Source organism: Mytilus trossulus, chromosome 4 (genome assembly GCF_036588685.1).
Source record: "Mytilus trossulus isolate FHL-02 chromosome 4, PNRI_Mtr1.1.1.hap1, whole genome shotgun sequence".
Classification (NCBI taxonomy): domain Eukaryota; kingdom Metazoa; phylum Mollusca; class Bivalvia; order Mytilida; family Mytilidae; genus Mytilus; species Mytilus trossulus.
The window spans coordinates 22,853,490-22,870,067 of record NC_086376.1 but is presented as its reverse complement, the minus strand read 5'-3'; the positions used below and the strand labels follow the sequence as shown (position 1 = coordinate 22,870,067).

The following is a 16,578-nucleotide window of genomic DNA, read 5'->3' as shown; positions in this document are numbered from 1 at the left end:
ATTGTATAGAGAGTTGTCTCATTGACACATACACCACCTCTTCTTATATCTTATCTCAATATGTTTTGCTTCAAATGTTTTGGTACCTCCACTGATAGACTGTCAGTCATTATTGGTGCAATTCTTCAAGTGGTTAGAATGATGTTCGACTGTACAGGCATGAATTATATTTAACACATCGTAAACTTCTAGTTTATAGCCATCTTAATTGTATTAATAAAAAGTGCAACAGTAAAATACTGGTATTCAAATGTTATAAATCGATTGAGATCAAATAAATCCGGGCAACGAACTAAACCGGAGGGAAGCACATTAATAATAAAAGGAAACCAAAAAGACAACAGGAACACCAAAAAGCAAAAAAAAATGAATCAACGCCAACATGCATAAAATCGAGATATTTGATAACAATGATCATTATCTTGACTTGGTACAGGACATTTTAAAATAAAATTGTTGGTTGAACTAAAATATAGGGTTAGCTCCCTAATGATACGTTGACATCAGCTGTTAGGCTGCTCTATCTTTTCATCTTGCAATGTATGATCTCAAAAATTTCATATTTCAGACTTTTAAAACTTTTTTGCGGGAGTTCTTCTGATGAGGGAGTGCTTCTGATGAATGTTAGTTTTGCAATACCTGTCATGTCATGTCATTAGCAAGAGATATCTTATACAAACATTTTTGTAGTGTTTTAATAGATATATTGTAAAGTTTACAAAACCTTTCCTAACAAACATCAGACTGTATATTTTTGATAAACAATACTAAACACAAATAGAATCCATTTACCGTAGTCATTCTTGATTTGAATTGATTTTTTACAAGACATGTGGCAATTATAGAGAAGCACTATTTACTTGAACGGAGCAAATTATTTCAGATTAAAGACATACGCGTGCTGCTCAATCTAAAGTTATTTCTTATATTTCTTTAATATTTTGCTTTTCGTCTGGTCTTGTTTGTTCATAATGTTTTTGTTGCCTTTTTCGACCGTATTCATTATTCAATTTAGCTTATTCTAATTTTTCTATTTAATACCTCTTCCAACTTTGCATCCCACAGCAATCAACTCATCTACCAATCTTCTTGGTTCATTTACTGGTTTAATGTGAAACACTTTGACGTTTTCATCATACTGGTAACAGTTTCTATGACCACTGTCCCATTCCACCCAAATCATACCTTGAAAAGTCCAAGAAAGAAGTCGTGTGAATCTTTTAAAACTTATAACCATTCAAACATTTGTTTTACAAAACACATGTTTAAATTTTACAAAAAAATAACATATATAAACATGATATAGCAGTTGTTGTCTCTTTGACAAATTTTCCATTTCCATTATCAATTTTATTGTGGCATTGAGACGTCTTTGATCATCTTGTTGAGAAAATAAATCTGATGGGATAAAATTGAAATAAAATGTTATTCAATCATTGCATCATATAGATGCATGTTGTGACGTTTGTTTAATTATGTCAATTCGGCTGTTTTGTAATTGATTGTTTTGAGCATTAAACACACAATGATAAAAATGATGAGTTGATTAACAAACCATCATCATCTTCCCCAATAACAGTTCCCACCATATTTGAATCTTGATTTTTCCATTGCCAATTTGGTCCACGCCGAACACGTTGTCCTAATTGTACTTGTGGGCATTTACTTTGCTTAAAGTACCCGCTATATTGTGTCATAGGATTAAGTAAGAGCATTACATTGTCTGTGACGTCATCCTGTTAAAATATAATAAAGGATCATGATAAACAAAAATATGTTCTTTTTTAAACGCACTTTATATTCCGCGGAAGTTTAGCTTAAAATATCCATTTTATCATATTACTACCATAGCTGACAATGAATAATTTCAAACATTGGTAATGTCATATCATTTGTATGGGCTTTGCTCATTGTTGAAGGCCGTACGATGAGCTATAGTTGTTAATGTCTGTGTCATTTCGTCTCTTGTAATGATTTGTCTCATTGGCAATTATACCACATTCTATATATATAACTGGAACTAATATATGTTTTTTTTCCAATAAACAAGTCTTTAAATTGAAATCCAATACTTACAAAATCATCGAAGTCCTGGAGATCTGCTGAACGAACGACTGTTTTAACACTATTTTTGTCAATTTCTGTTGCGGTTCCCAGCTGATTTGCAATTTCTGATGCGTGGAACTGGAAGACATATTAAGTATAAAAATAAACCAATAAATAACTTATTGAAAAAGCCACTAGAAATTTGAATCATAAATAATTAATTTTTCACAAAGTGTTTTAAAGTATCATTGATATCAGAAGTAGTCGGACGGGTTTCAAAGTTTTAATACATTTGATTCGAAAAAAGAAACGTCATTAAATTCATTTTCATTAAGTATTTAAATATCACATATTTCAGAACACAGATACCTGAACTTTAATACATGTTTATTCTTTGTAAGTCCCTTTCATATAATAGCTCATCACGTTTTTTAATTTGTAAATTAACAAATTTAAAAAACACATCATCGCAATATGGCCCCTATTACCTCTCCCAACCGATCAGACAATAGTTTTAGGTTGACGAAGCCAAAACGGACATTAAACGATGCTTAATAGCTAGTAGATACATTTGACTTTGATAGAGCATTCATCATGTTCATGTAAGGATCTGAATGAAGCTATGTGGATCAACTGCTTTTTTAAAAGCTACATTCAATTTGGTAGTGAGTGCGTCATCCCTAAAACGGCTTCTATGTTGGTGATGAAAAACTATAGGTGGCGTAATTGGGGAATAATTTTGACAAAGAATAATCCTCACATATTTGTATTATAAATAAGGTATGTACTCGCAGTAAAAAACATACTATTCTTGCTGAATAAATACCACGCTTACGCTCTTGGATTTTCCCCGTATGTAATAAAATTTACCCCACCTCTTAAGAAATCAACCAACCCCTGTCCTTAATTAGCACCACGTGAATACCATGTATTACTTATACCCGGTTTATGTTTTAGCAATACCCTGACAAAGACCATGTATTTTTTATACCCGGTCACTGTTTTAGCAATACCCTGTCAACGATAGAGTTATCGTTCTTTGCTCCCAACAGAAAATTTCAAAATGGCGACGAAACGGTTTGCGTCCCTGACAGCAGACGAGATTGAAAAAAAGAAAATGCTGACTAATTATAAAGAAACAATCAAAAGCAACCAAAAAGCAACAAGACTTCTTAAAGCATATTTAAAAGCAACAGACGAGGACGAACAGTTTGAGGAATATAACTCAGGAAAACTTAACGAAGTGTTGGGGCACTTTTACATGAACACACGTAAACAAGACGGTGAACACTACAAAGCTACATCGTTCGAAAAACACAAGACATGCTCTAAACAGACATCTACATGGGGTTCCTTACAGCCGAAAGATTGATATAATAAAGGACCCTGAGTTTTGTGATGCAAATGAATGTTTTAAGGCAGCGCTTGCAGAGTTAAAAGGGTTAGGTAAAGGCAGTGTTGACCACCACCCAGTCATCAATGAAACAGACCGTATGAAATTATATGAATCTATTATAATGATCCCTGACGCACCAGAAGCTCTACTGAACAAAGTGCAATTTGATATCAGGCTTTATTTTTGTAGAAGATCACAGGAAAATATGCATGGAATGACAAAATCTACATTTAAGTTTTAAATGATCCAAAGACTGGACTTAAATATGTGGCAAAGTGTGAAGATGAACTCACAAAAAATCATTGAGGTAATGACAGTGAATCAACCTCAGGCGTTATGCCCGAGTTCCCTGGATCACCCTATTGTCCCGTCAATTCTTATGAAACATATATCAGCAAACTTCATCCTTTATGCACTAGTTTATGGCAGAGGCCGAAGGAATCATTCAATGATGATGATACAATTTGGTATTGTAACTCACGATTAGGAGAAAAACATTGGCAAAATTCATGACAAAGTTGAGTGAGGGGGCTAAACTTTCACAAATTTACACAAATCATTCCATTCGTGCAACTGGAGCAACAATATTGACAAAAAGTATGTTTAATCCATCTCAAATAATGGCAGTGACCGGACATAAATCAGTTCAGTCTCTCACTGTTTATCAGAGAACTGACACTGAAGAGAAAATTGCAATGGGCCATGCAATGGGAAAAAGTCTAGCCACCCAAAATTCTGCTGTTCTAGCATTGCCAGCACTTGAAAATTCAACTTTACTTGCCTTGCCGCCACCTAAAACAGTGAATGAAAGTACAAGTATTGTGCCGATGATTGAAGAATGTGGGGATGGACCTTCAGCTTGTCGTTCAGTCGCCATTTCAGAGTTGCAGGGTTTAAATATTTCTGATCTCTTTGCTGACTTTCAATCAAGTTCATTGCAAACTGAGACAAAATGACATTGATGATCTTTTCTTAACATTCAATGACACAATTTGTCAAAATTTACTGAGACTGTGATATAAGTTGTTCATGCCATGGTGTTGTTATTGTTGAAATAAATTTGTGTTTACACTTATATTTGTAGTATTTAACGAAGAAAAAGCCAGGCGATTCTTACATACGCAACATTTGGTGTTTCGTCTCAAACATATCCATCACGTGGCATTTGTTGTCAAAAACATGCGCATCATTTGTTGTTTGTCGTCTTAAACATGTCTATTTATATTCATGTATGATTTCTATCAGTATGCATTTGTCGTCTCATACGTACATGTACAACATTTAATGTCGTCTCAAACATGTCCATCACTTGGCATTTATTGTCACAAACATGTGCATCATTTGTTGTTTGTTGTCTAATTCTAGTCCTTTGTTGTCTCAAACATGTGCATTACTTGGCAAGTTCTCTCAAATTTGTGCATCATTTGGCATTTGATCTCATTAGGTTTTTGTCGTTTCAAACATGTGAATCGATGGGGTAAATTCGTTACAGAGTCATTTACTGACCGGGTACGGAATTTACCCTGGTCAGTAGGTTTGATACGTGACTCGACTTCGCCTCACCAGGTATCAAACCTACTGACCAGGGTAAATTCCGTACCCGGTCAGTAAATGACTATGTAACTAATAATATTCTTACATGTTTTTATAAGTATTATATTTTACAAGAGGTAGCAAGAATGGATAATGAAGCAAACAAATCAAATACAAACTAAGGTCTGCGTATTTTTACAAATACGATGTATCTGTTCAGCAGGAACCATTTTACCACGTGTTTTTGTAACTATCCTTCGCATTATCTGAAATGAATCAACATTTTAATTTCTAACTGCTACATGTGTATAACCTATTTCATATATTTTGTTATTTTACGCCTGTCATTGGTTTAATGAAATCTTAGTTTAAGTACATCAGTTGTGATAAATGGATGGATGATTTATATTTCAGGCAACGAAGTATTATGGATGAGTTCAGATGAGGGATTGCAAACTCACTGTTATTTTCATAATTTAGCTGTTTCGGATAGACATCGACCTTATGTATACATGTACATTTAACATACTTTGATTGCTTGTGGAACAGTCAAGTAGAAATTGAAAGATGATTTTTTATTGATTTTGTGGGGTTCTTATATAAACTTATTCTTCAAACAGTTAAAGGTTTATCATAGATATTTTTTTTCGACACGAAATAAGTTTACATTTGCATTGATAATCATTTGTATAATGTCGATTTCTATCACTGTTTGAACCCAACTCATTGTCAGTGATTGGTGTTTTGTGTTCATACCATATACGTTTTAAACCAATAAGGACTTAGATCCTGACTGAACTTATGTCAGAGCGTATCACTTATTTCGTCCCCGACGGTATCACCAGCCCAGTAGTCAGCACTTCGGTGTTGACATGAATATTAATTACATGGTCATTTTTAGAAGTTTTCTGTTTACTTTAACTTTGAATTTTTCGACAAACTAAGGATTTTCTTATCCAAGGAATAGATTACCTAACCCGTATTTGGCACATTTTTTTGATTTTTGGGTCCTTAATGCTCTTCAACTTTGTACTAATTTGGCTTTATAACTATTTTGGTCTGAGCGTTACTGATGAGTCTTATGTAGACGAAACGCGCGTCTGGCGTATATAGTCCTGGTACCTTTGATAAAACTTTTTTTGTTAAATAATTATGTGCTTGATACTTGTTTGTCACCAGTCTATATGTGACCACTCTATATACATGTTCAAATGGTTTTTGTTTGATCTGTTGGGTTGTGCACGGTATCCCCAATTTATATCATTATCGAAAATACATTTAAGTAGAAATGATCGTTGTAGGGTATTAATGCAATATACATCTGACATGACCGAAAATACAATCGATATAGAAAAAATAGTATATGGGGTATATATTTATGACCTGTAATATGTTTATATACAGGACAAAAAACATAAAAAAGCAAAAGTCACAAAACTTTCATTGCATGTTTACATCCAAATGATGCCTCCCAAACAGGGTAAAATAACTTTTTGCAAGTATGAAACGGCCCTAGAACAGGTTTGAGAAGAATTCTTTGCAAACTAACGATCACACCACAACTAGGATTTGTAGACCAAAACCATGGAGTAAGTACTGTCAATAAAATAAATCTGACCAAGAAATTAAACGTGTATTGTCATAATCAAGCGCCACAATCACACTAAAGCGATCTAAAACAATAAAAAAATTTAGACAACCACGCATAGAGATATATGAGTTTGCCCAGCATCTATCTACAACGTCTATTCCTTCTCATTATGTTCATTATTCTAGAACGATGATGATAGGTCCCTGACATATAAACACTTAAATTGTACTTTCGAACTGCCAGAAGCAATAATAAATAAGACAAATACGATTCCACAAAATAAGAGCGACCAGTGTGTGCCATGTATAATTGATTAAAACCAAGACGGTATGCATACAATTAAAAAACGCGTTCTACAACTTATATCATTACATTAATAAATAATATAATAACATATCAATATTGAGATCAACTTAGAAAAAGATGTGGCATAATTATTAACTGAATTGTTATTCTTAAATACATCAGACTTACATCGGTGTTTGCTGATCCAATTGGAACACAGAATATTCTAATGCCTCGCCCTGCAATGTCCTTCACTACTTTTTGTAATTCTTTGTCTCTTTCTAAATTAGTCTAAAATGAAATATGAATGTGTCCCAGTACACGGATGCACCATCTGCCTCATCATTCTCTATGTTCAGTGGAACGTGAAAATGGGATAAAAACTATAATTTGGCATTAAAGTTTAAAAAATCATATCTTAAGGAATATGTATACTAACTTTCAAGTTGATTAGACTTCAACTTAACTAAAACCAACTTCGACCAAAAACTTTAACCGGAAACGGGACATACTTACGAACGAGTGAAAAAACGAACAAACAGAGGAACGGACGCACAGACCAGAAAACATTATGCTCATAAATGGGGCATAAAAAGTAAGTCTTATTTCAAATTGAGCATATTGAACAGAATCAGTATTGAAAGAAGCATGACCTCAAACAATTTAATTACTTGGCAGCCAGATTGTCTGTAGCGGAATGTAATTTTTACTCACACAATTATGGGTCTTTACACACACCCAGTTGCTGTACCTTATTGTTATGTTTTATAAAATATTGTATGTGTCATATTTGATCAATTGTAAATAGATCTGTTTCAAACTCCCTTTATAACTGCAATTTAGACCTTTAAGTTTTGGTAATTATATAAAAGTATTAACTGACACCAAATGCATCATAAGTATCTTTGTTTTAATGATATTATAATAAATCTTAACAGCCAGAATACCATATCTATAAAACGCTGCATCAATTGGTTATGTCAATGGATTTCTAATTTAGCTATAAAATGCATTTAGAATTTTGCAACAATTCCATTTTACACGCGATAGTAGAAAGGTTTTAACATTGAATATTTTGACTAACATTTTAAAATGATGGTTTAATACTTAGGGACAGAAATTTGGCCTAGAAAACAGAATTTAACATCCCCATTCTGACCGGACGTACTAACGTACATGTACTTGATACCAGCATAGCCAATCGGACGCCAAAGTTTTGCAAGGGTTTCACAACTGGTCGCGGAATACCTATAGTGACTGTATTTCTATTCCCCAGTCATCCTTGGGGTCTAAAGACATATGATATTAGTCAACTAATTAGTAATGGTCATTATAAATATTCTTAAAAATCTTTTTAGACGGTTGAAATATTGAAGAAACTTCTATACATCGTTGCAACCTCGACATTTATTTTGAAATTTATATGATAAATTTATTCTTTAACAAAAGAAAAAACAGATGCACTTGGGTTTTTTTCGAAAAAGAGAAGGATTTGAGGGTTGTATATAATTGAATCATACCAGTAAAGATGATACTGCTAAAGCACTACCACTGCCTCTGTCTTCTTCATTCGGAGCTTCCACGCGAGTAGGCATCCCATCTGTTATCAGAATAATAAACGGCTTGAAGTCGTGGTTAACAATCTGCGTGGTACCACCTTCAACATAAAATTGAATATATTGGGAATTATTGCAATTTAAACTTTAAAAGTAAGTATTCGTTGGAAGTTTGCATCAAAACCCATAATTCTGACAAAATCTGCGTCGCAAAATGACCTTAATTTGTTTGGACTATTCATTTTATATCCTTTTTGTTTATATTTGCCCGTACATAAAACATATTTTTCCTTCAATGTATGACGTTATATATCGAGATCGGCTAGAATGACTCTTTGCCGGTTGATTCCAATGCAACGAAGAGACACAATTGTTCATTAAGAAAGTACTTGAATCTGATTAGAAACCAAATTGATAGCTTTTTAATGTTTCTCTCGATCGACAAGTACAATTCCGATTCAACATTGAGTTGCATACTATCCTTGCTGCAGCAACTCATAGATATTCATTTTGCGTCTAATAGCCGAGGTAACTAACACACTGAAACAGTATGTGTATCAACCGTTTGGTTCATTGATAAAAAAAAAATGCAAGACTTAGTCTGATGAAACGTGAAGTCTAACATTTCTTAGTGAAATTTAAGAAAGTGTGAATATAATTAACTCTCTGTACAGCTATTGCCTTGCAGTACAGCGGAGACAGACACTTTATCACCGAGCTACAACTATAAAGCCGTTACACAAAATGGCAATCATTAGAAAATGAAAGGTATTATAATCTGAGATGTAAAATGCTAATTATATCGAGAACACGTTTGCTTAAAAAGTATCCTTCTCGTGTTTACAAATAATAATAATGAACAAAACCCAAACAGTTTAATCATATAAATATTTCTTTCATGAGCAAACTTACAGTGACTTATTCCAGACAGTGCCATCAGAAGTCCAGCTGTTAAAGGGGATGGACCACCTGCTTTCAGTTTTCCTATAACAAAATTTATAAGAATCACAATTATACATGTATAAAGTAACATATATACGTATGTCAACAATTGACAGGTACACCATCGCTATAGGAATCCACAAAGTCTGAAACCAATTTAATCTATAAGAGACACAAACACTATTTGCTATCTTCAAGTCATTATAACTTTCCTTCGATATCTGGAAAATTTACGACTGAAGTCAAGGTAACAGTACATTGCATGTAAAAAGTGTTTATCAGTTAATTCTTTCATTTGAAGTTCTGGAGAATATTTTACCAATATTTTTCTAAAGACTTGCTTCCATTTTTTCTATATAAAATTTAAGATCCTATAAGAAGCCTGATATAAATAAAAAATGTTTTGATAACTGCTGAAGCTGATGTTCGGTGGTAAAAAAAAAATGGAAACATTACGTTTGATAATTTCATGCGTTTGAAGCGCTTTTTTGGATTTACCTTCATCAGGAATGCTCAAAGGCAAAACTATAATAACTCTGTCTCAAATAAAGTTATACATCAGGGGAACACATAGGTGTTTGTTATATTTGTATGTTAAAACTTTGTTTACTCCAATTTGTTACCATTGTCTGAGTTATGTTTTATTGTTCATTAAACGATTAGAACGTTTAAAATGTAATGGTTCAATTTATATGTCGTGTATATGTTATCATTTTTTACAGGTTATTACTTGTACAAACATTTTATACAAGTAACTATCTGTGTGATGCCATCATACAAGTTATCACGTGTACAATACAATTGTACAAGTAGTTACAAGTACAAAGTTTACTGAGAAAAAGATAATAACTTGTACAAATCACAATTCTACCTTAGCCTATTTGATGTTCTCAACCAATCATTTCGTATGACACAAATACATTAGAATAAACTTTCAACATGTGTGTATTTTTTGTATAACAAGTATATGGGTAAAACTTTAAAAAAAAAACTTAAACCTAAAATGTAAAGATGGAAAACAGAATAGAACAAAACATCATCATGAAATAATTAATTCATGACATGACAACAACTCTTCTAATAAAACGGTATTCATACTCAAGTCAAATTGAGTTAAAAAAAAAAAAAAAAAAAAAAGACAGTAGCCCTAAAAAGATATTTCTTACCGCAGTACGGTGTTTTGAATGTAGACGAAATTGAAAACAAAAATCAATCTGAAATGAAATATCTATTATTGAACAGTTGATGCACTTACCCTTTGATTAGAACAGCACCTTCCAAGAGATGATTAAAAGATTTAGAAATTGGAGAAAAGTTATAATACCAGCGCAAAGAGTAGACCAATGTCCGGTTGACTGTAGAAATAACAAATTGATACTAATAACGAACAAAAGTTGGAATCATGATTGTATTTTTTAGTCGATATCAAATCGGAACGATTCAGAGACAATGTTGGACATACCAGAGAACACTGAGGTCAACGTCATGAAAGTAGTAAATTGCTTACTTTAAGTGGTGACCAAGGCCATGTTCACTGCAGCTGTCGGTGTGGTTGTAAGACAGGCACATGTAAATGCAAAAGATTTTGCTGACAATTCCAGGTGTCATGCTTTCTTGTCCCTTGCAATACATAAGTTATTGGAGCCATAAGGTTTTACTTTTGTTTCCAATATGAGATATTACATTTGCAACTTTTTATCATGATGCATGTTTAAAAACAAATGATAGAGGGGTTTTATTTTATTTTTGCTTTTAACGACTTTGTCACTTTGCCCCAGTAGTCCATATGTGGTAACAAGCTGTTTTTGTACAAGTGATGACCTGTACAAAATAATAAAATGTACATGACATATATACTCCTTTGAAAAAATACACTTAAAAGTAACTTAGAAACACAATTCAAAATTCCTAAATGTCCATGAATAACAAATCGTGTAATCTCATATGGATCTAACATTTTCCTTTGACTTCTCATTAGTCTTAAGTTTTCTATGTTGTATCTTCTCTACTATTATTTGTCTGTTGTTTTTTTTATTTTTAGCCATGGCGTTGTCACTTTATTTTCAATCTATGAGTTTATACAAAAGAAGATGTGGTATGATTGCCAATGAGACAACTATCCACAAAAGACCAAAATGACACAAACATTAACAATTATAGGTCACCGTACGGCCTTCAACAATGAGCAAAGCCCATACCGCATATAGTCAGCTATAAAAGGCACCGATAATAATGTAAAACAGTTCAAACGAGAAAACTAACGGCCTTATTTATGTAAAAAAATGAACGAAAAACAAATATGTAACACATAAACAAACGACAACCACTGAATTACAGGCTCCTGACTTTGGACAGGCACATACATAAATATTCTGGCGGGGTTAAACATGTTAGCGGAATCCCAACCCTCCCCTAACCTGGGACAGTGGTATAACAGTACAACATAAGAACGAACTATAAAAATTAGTTGAAAAAGGCTTTACTCATCAGATAGACAAAAAATACAAGTGGACGTGGCCAGGTACTCATACATCCCGACACAAAAAGACACAATGAACAGATCTGAGAGTACTCGCAGTTATATGACATTTGACTGTTTCTCTGGTATCTTTCTTCCCACTTCGAATGACCTAGTACTAAATATTCAATGTGTTGTAATTGTGTTCAATCATCTATATATTCTATTTATTAGATTATTAGTACGTAAAATGCAATGTCGGAATTTACAATTTTCCGAATATTACTATTCGGAGCGGTTAAATAATTCATGCGTCAATTTTATTACCTATTTCTCTCTTGATGTCGTCATAATCTGCTAGAGGCGGAAGAACCAACTTAGTTTCTGCTCCAAAACATGTTAAACCGACATTGTCCCTAAAATTATATCTCAAACTGGCTCGATGCAGACCTGAAGAACATAAAGATAAATTAAAATATTTTGACATAATAAAGGACCATTTATACAGTAATCTATATTCACGAATGTTATCGTCTAAATGATGGTGCGTGTAGTATTGATGTATAGTTTCTTTCGGTGTGACTGTCATAAAAATATGTTATCGGGCCGTAAAATGGTAATGTTAAAAAATCTTATATTCTTTTGTGAAAATAAGGTAAAAAGATATGACACAACCAAGGTTAAAGAAGGTGAATTTTAATTGTTATCAAACATGTCAAAGATACCCAGCTTACAATTGGTTCAACCAGACGCACGTTTCGTCTGCATAAGACTCAACAGTGACGCTAAGATTAAAATAGTCAAAAACCAGAACATAGTAGAAAAGCATTGAGGACCCAACATTTCAAAGAGTTGTGACAAATAAGGTTTAGGTAATGTATGCCTTGGATAAAAAAAAATCCTTAGTATTTCGAATAATTCATAATTTTGAAAACAATAAGTTTATAAAATGACCATATAGTTGATATTCAGGTAAATACCGAATTGAATAGTACTTAATGACAACCGTATAGTCAGTTGTAAAAGGGCCAGACATAAAAAAAAATTAAAAAAAAATGCATTAATTTTAACAATTAACGAAAAACAAATTTAACAGAAATGAACCAACGAAAACTACTGCACTACAGGCTCCTGACGTTGAACAGTCTCACAAGGAGTGTGGCGGGGTTTAACATGTTTGTATGCCCAATATTCCCCTTAGATTGTACATGGAACAGTGGTGTAACAGCACAACAATAAAACAAAGTATACAAATTAGTTGATAAAGGCGTAACTCCTCTTATCGATACAACTTAAAGAAACATAAGCATAGACTGGACGTGGCAGGGTTTTATCTATCCTTAATACTAAGGAATAAAAAGGAACACTATGTACAGATCTTAGAGTACCCGCAGTTACTGACAGCTAGTTCAAAACCAATAACAACTTATAAAAAAATCATGTATCGAAGACTAAAATTTGAATCAGTACACATCCCACTTCCAATTGATTCAACGTAATCAAAGACGTTATTAACAGTCAGAGAAAACACGACCTTCACACGTTTTAAACTCATTAGTTCCATTCAAATCATTCAGTCCGTATTTGAAACTATAAACGTTAATGTGCACGGGGCTACTCAAATGCATGTTAGCGGAAGCAGGCAAGAGGCACACCTTTACTTTATGAATCTGACAGCCTGTTTCTAGTGTAAAAGAGAGACGAAAAATACAAGAGAGACAGTCAAACTATTGTTATAAAAAGTTTATTTGTTAATATGACCATACCAAAAATGTGTCATAACAACACACAAGTGTTGACTATTGGGCTTACGAGTCCGTCGTGTAGGAAACCTCCACAAGCAGGAATACCGAAACAGTGGTTTTTTAAAAAACATACAAAAATTGTTTTATAGGTAGATTATTGTGTTTTTCTTTAATTTCGAGAATATGCGCATTGTCACCTTTTGGCCTGTTATTTCTACCTTTTATCATATATAGATATTGTATATATGTACTTTATTAAATTGAAAAACAATACAATATTTACCTTCGATGTAGTTTGTGGCAGTTTTTATCATTAAGTCAAATTTATCTCCTTGCATACTTTCCGATGTGTCTAGAAGAAGCATGTAGTCATGACCATGAGTACTCAATTTTTCAACATTCAACATCAATTTCATGGCAACTGTATTAAATTGATATTTTTTTTTTAAATTAAATGATACACATGTACTAATATATAACATTCATAATACATACGAGGGTACTCCACTACCGGTGTTAAGCAAATATGAAAAAAAACATTCATGTATACAATACAAAGTCATGGCAGAATTTGAACAATGAAATACAATGCACCATGTAAATGAAAAGAGAAAAAGTTAAATAATTTCTGGTATATATGAAGTATCCTTCAAATTCACATAATGTAGTCTGCACAATTGCCTAAAAACATAATGGTAACAATGTTGGATGGACCATGATGTATGTGTGTTTCTTTGTTTGTTTATTTGGTGATAAATATTGTATCTCAATATATAAAAAAGAAGATGTGGTATGATTGCCAATGGGACAACTATCCACAAAAGACCAAAATGACACAGACATCAACAACTATAGGTAACCGTACGGCCTTTAACAATGACCAAAGTCCATACCGCATAGTCAGCTATAAAAGGCCCCGATAAGACAATGTAAAACAATTCAAATGAGAAAACAGACGGCCTTATTTATGTAAAAAAAAATGAACGAAAAACAAATATGTAACACATAAACAAACGACAACCACTGAATTGCAGGCTCCTGACTTGGGACAGGCACATACATAAATAATGTGGAGGGGTTAAACATGTTAGCGGGATCCCAACCCTCCCCCTAACCTTGGAAAGTGGTATAACAGTACAGCATAAGAACGAACTAAAAAATTAGTTGAAAAAGGCTTAACTGATCAGATGGACAAAAATACTAGTAGACTTGGCCGGGTACTTATATATCCCGACACAAAAAGACACAATTAAAAGATCTGAGAGTACTCGCAGTTATCTGACAGCTAGTTCAAAGCCACTAATAACAACTAATAAAAAAATCATGCATCTTAGACTAAACTATCAATCCGTACACATCCAACATCCAATGGATTTAGTGTAAAGACGTCACAAACAGCTAGAGAAAAACATGACCTTGTGCAATGCCAAGTTACAGGTATCGACAGATTGTAGATAACATTCTAGTAATATTTAGTTTGCTTTTAATCTACAGATAACAAAATCAAAATTTTGGGGCCCTTTATAGCTTGTTGTTTGGTGTGAGCCAAGGCTCCGTGTTGAAGGCCGTACTTTAACCTATAATGGTTTAATTTTTAGCTCACCTGGCCCGAAGGGCCAAGTGAGCTTTTCTCACCACTTGGCGTCCGTCGTCCGTCGTCGTCCGTCGTCGTCCGTCGTCGTCGTCGTTAACAATTTACATTTTGAACTTCTTCTAGAGAACCACTGAATGGAATGGAACCAAACATGGCATGAATGTTCCTTATGAGGTGCTGACCAAGTGTTGTTACTTTGTAGCCGATCCATCATCCAAGATGGCCGCCAGCGGGGGACTTAGTTTAACATAGGACACTATGGGAAATGCATACAAATGACTTCTTTTAGAGAACCATTGAATGGAATGAAACCAAACATGGCATGAATGTTCCTTATGAGGTGCTGACCAAGTGTTGTTACTTTGTTGCCGATCCATCATCCAAGATGGCCGCCAGCCGGGGACTTAGTTTAACATAGGACCCTATGGGAAATGCATACAAATGACTTCTTTTAGAGAACCACTGAATGGAATAAAACCAAACATAGCATGAATTATCCTAATGGGGTGCTGACCAAGTGTTGTTACTTTGTAGCCGATCCATCATCCAAGATGGCCGCCAGCGGGGGACTTAGTTTAACATAGGACCCTATGGGAAATGCATACAAATGACTTCTTCTAGAGAACCACTAAATGGAATGAAACCAAACATAGCATGAATATTCATTCCTTATGGAGTGCTGACCAAGTGTTGTTACTTTGTAGCCGATCCATTATCCAAGATGGCCACCAGCGGGGACTTAGTTTAACATAGCACCCTATTGGAAATGCATACAAATGACTTCTTTTAGTGAACCACTGAATGGAATGAAACCAAACATGGCATGAATGTTCCTTATGTGGTGCTGACCAAGTGTTGTTACTTTGTAGCCGATCCATCATCAAAGATGGCCGCCAGCAGGGGACTTAGTTTAACACAGGACCCTATGGGAAATGCATACAAATGACTTCTTTTAGAGAACCACTGAATGGAATAAAACCAAACATGGCATGAATGTTCCTTATGAGGTGCTGACCAAGTGTTGTTACTTTGTTGCTGATCCATCATCCAAGATAGCCGCCAGCCGGGGACTTAGTTTAACATAGGACCCTATGGGAAATGTATACAAATGACTTCTTTTAGAGAACCACTGAATGGAATAAAACCAAACATAGCATGAATGTTCCTTATGGGATGCTGACCAAGTGTTGTTACTTTTTAGCCGATCCATCATCCAAGATGGCCGCCAGCGGGGGACTTAGTTTAACATAGGACCCTATGGGAAATGCATACAAATGACTTCTTCTAGAGAACCACTAAATGGAATGAAACCAAACATAGCATGAATGTTCCTTATGGAGTGCTGACCAAGTGTTGTTACTTTGTAGCTGATCCATTATCCAAGAAGGCAGCCAGCGGGGGACTTAGTTTAACATAGGACCCTATTGGAAAT

General features: G+C 34.1%; 1 protein-coding gene across 1 annotated transcript in view; it reads right to left on the bottom strand.

Moving 5' to 3' along the window:
• The window catches only part of LOC134714900 (uncharacterized), a 38,658-nt gene that overhangs the window by 5,526 nt on the left and 16,554 nt on the right, over positions 1-16,578 (bottom strand). Inside the window, exons 8-16 of the mRNA XM_063576595.1 lie at positions 13,836-13,973; positions 12,135-12,257; positions 9,320-9,391; positions 8,372-8,508; positions 7,041-7,142; positions 5,155-5,241; positions 2,077-2,184; positions 1,556-1,736; positions 1,042-1,185 (exon numbers count right to left, since the gene is read on the bottom strand). Coding sequence (XP_063432665.1) covers positions 1,042-1,185; positions 1,556-1,736; positions 2,077-2,184; positions 5,155-5,241; positions 7,041-7,142; positions 8,372-8,508; positions 9,320-9,391; positions 12,135-12,257; positions 13,836-13,973 — 1,092 coding nt within the window. The remainder of the gene's footprint in view (positions 1-1,041; positions 1,186-1,555; positions 1,737-2,076; positions 2,185-5,154; positions 5,242-7,040; positions 7,143-8,371; positions 8,509-9,319; positions 9,392-12,134; positions 12,258-13,835; positions 13,974-16,578) is intronic.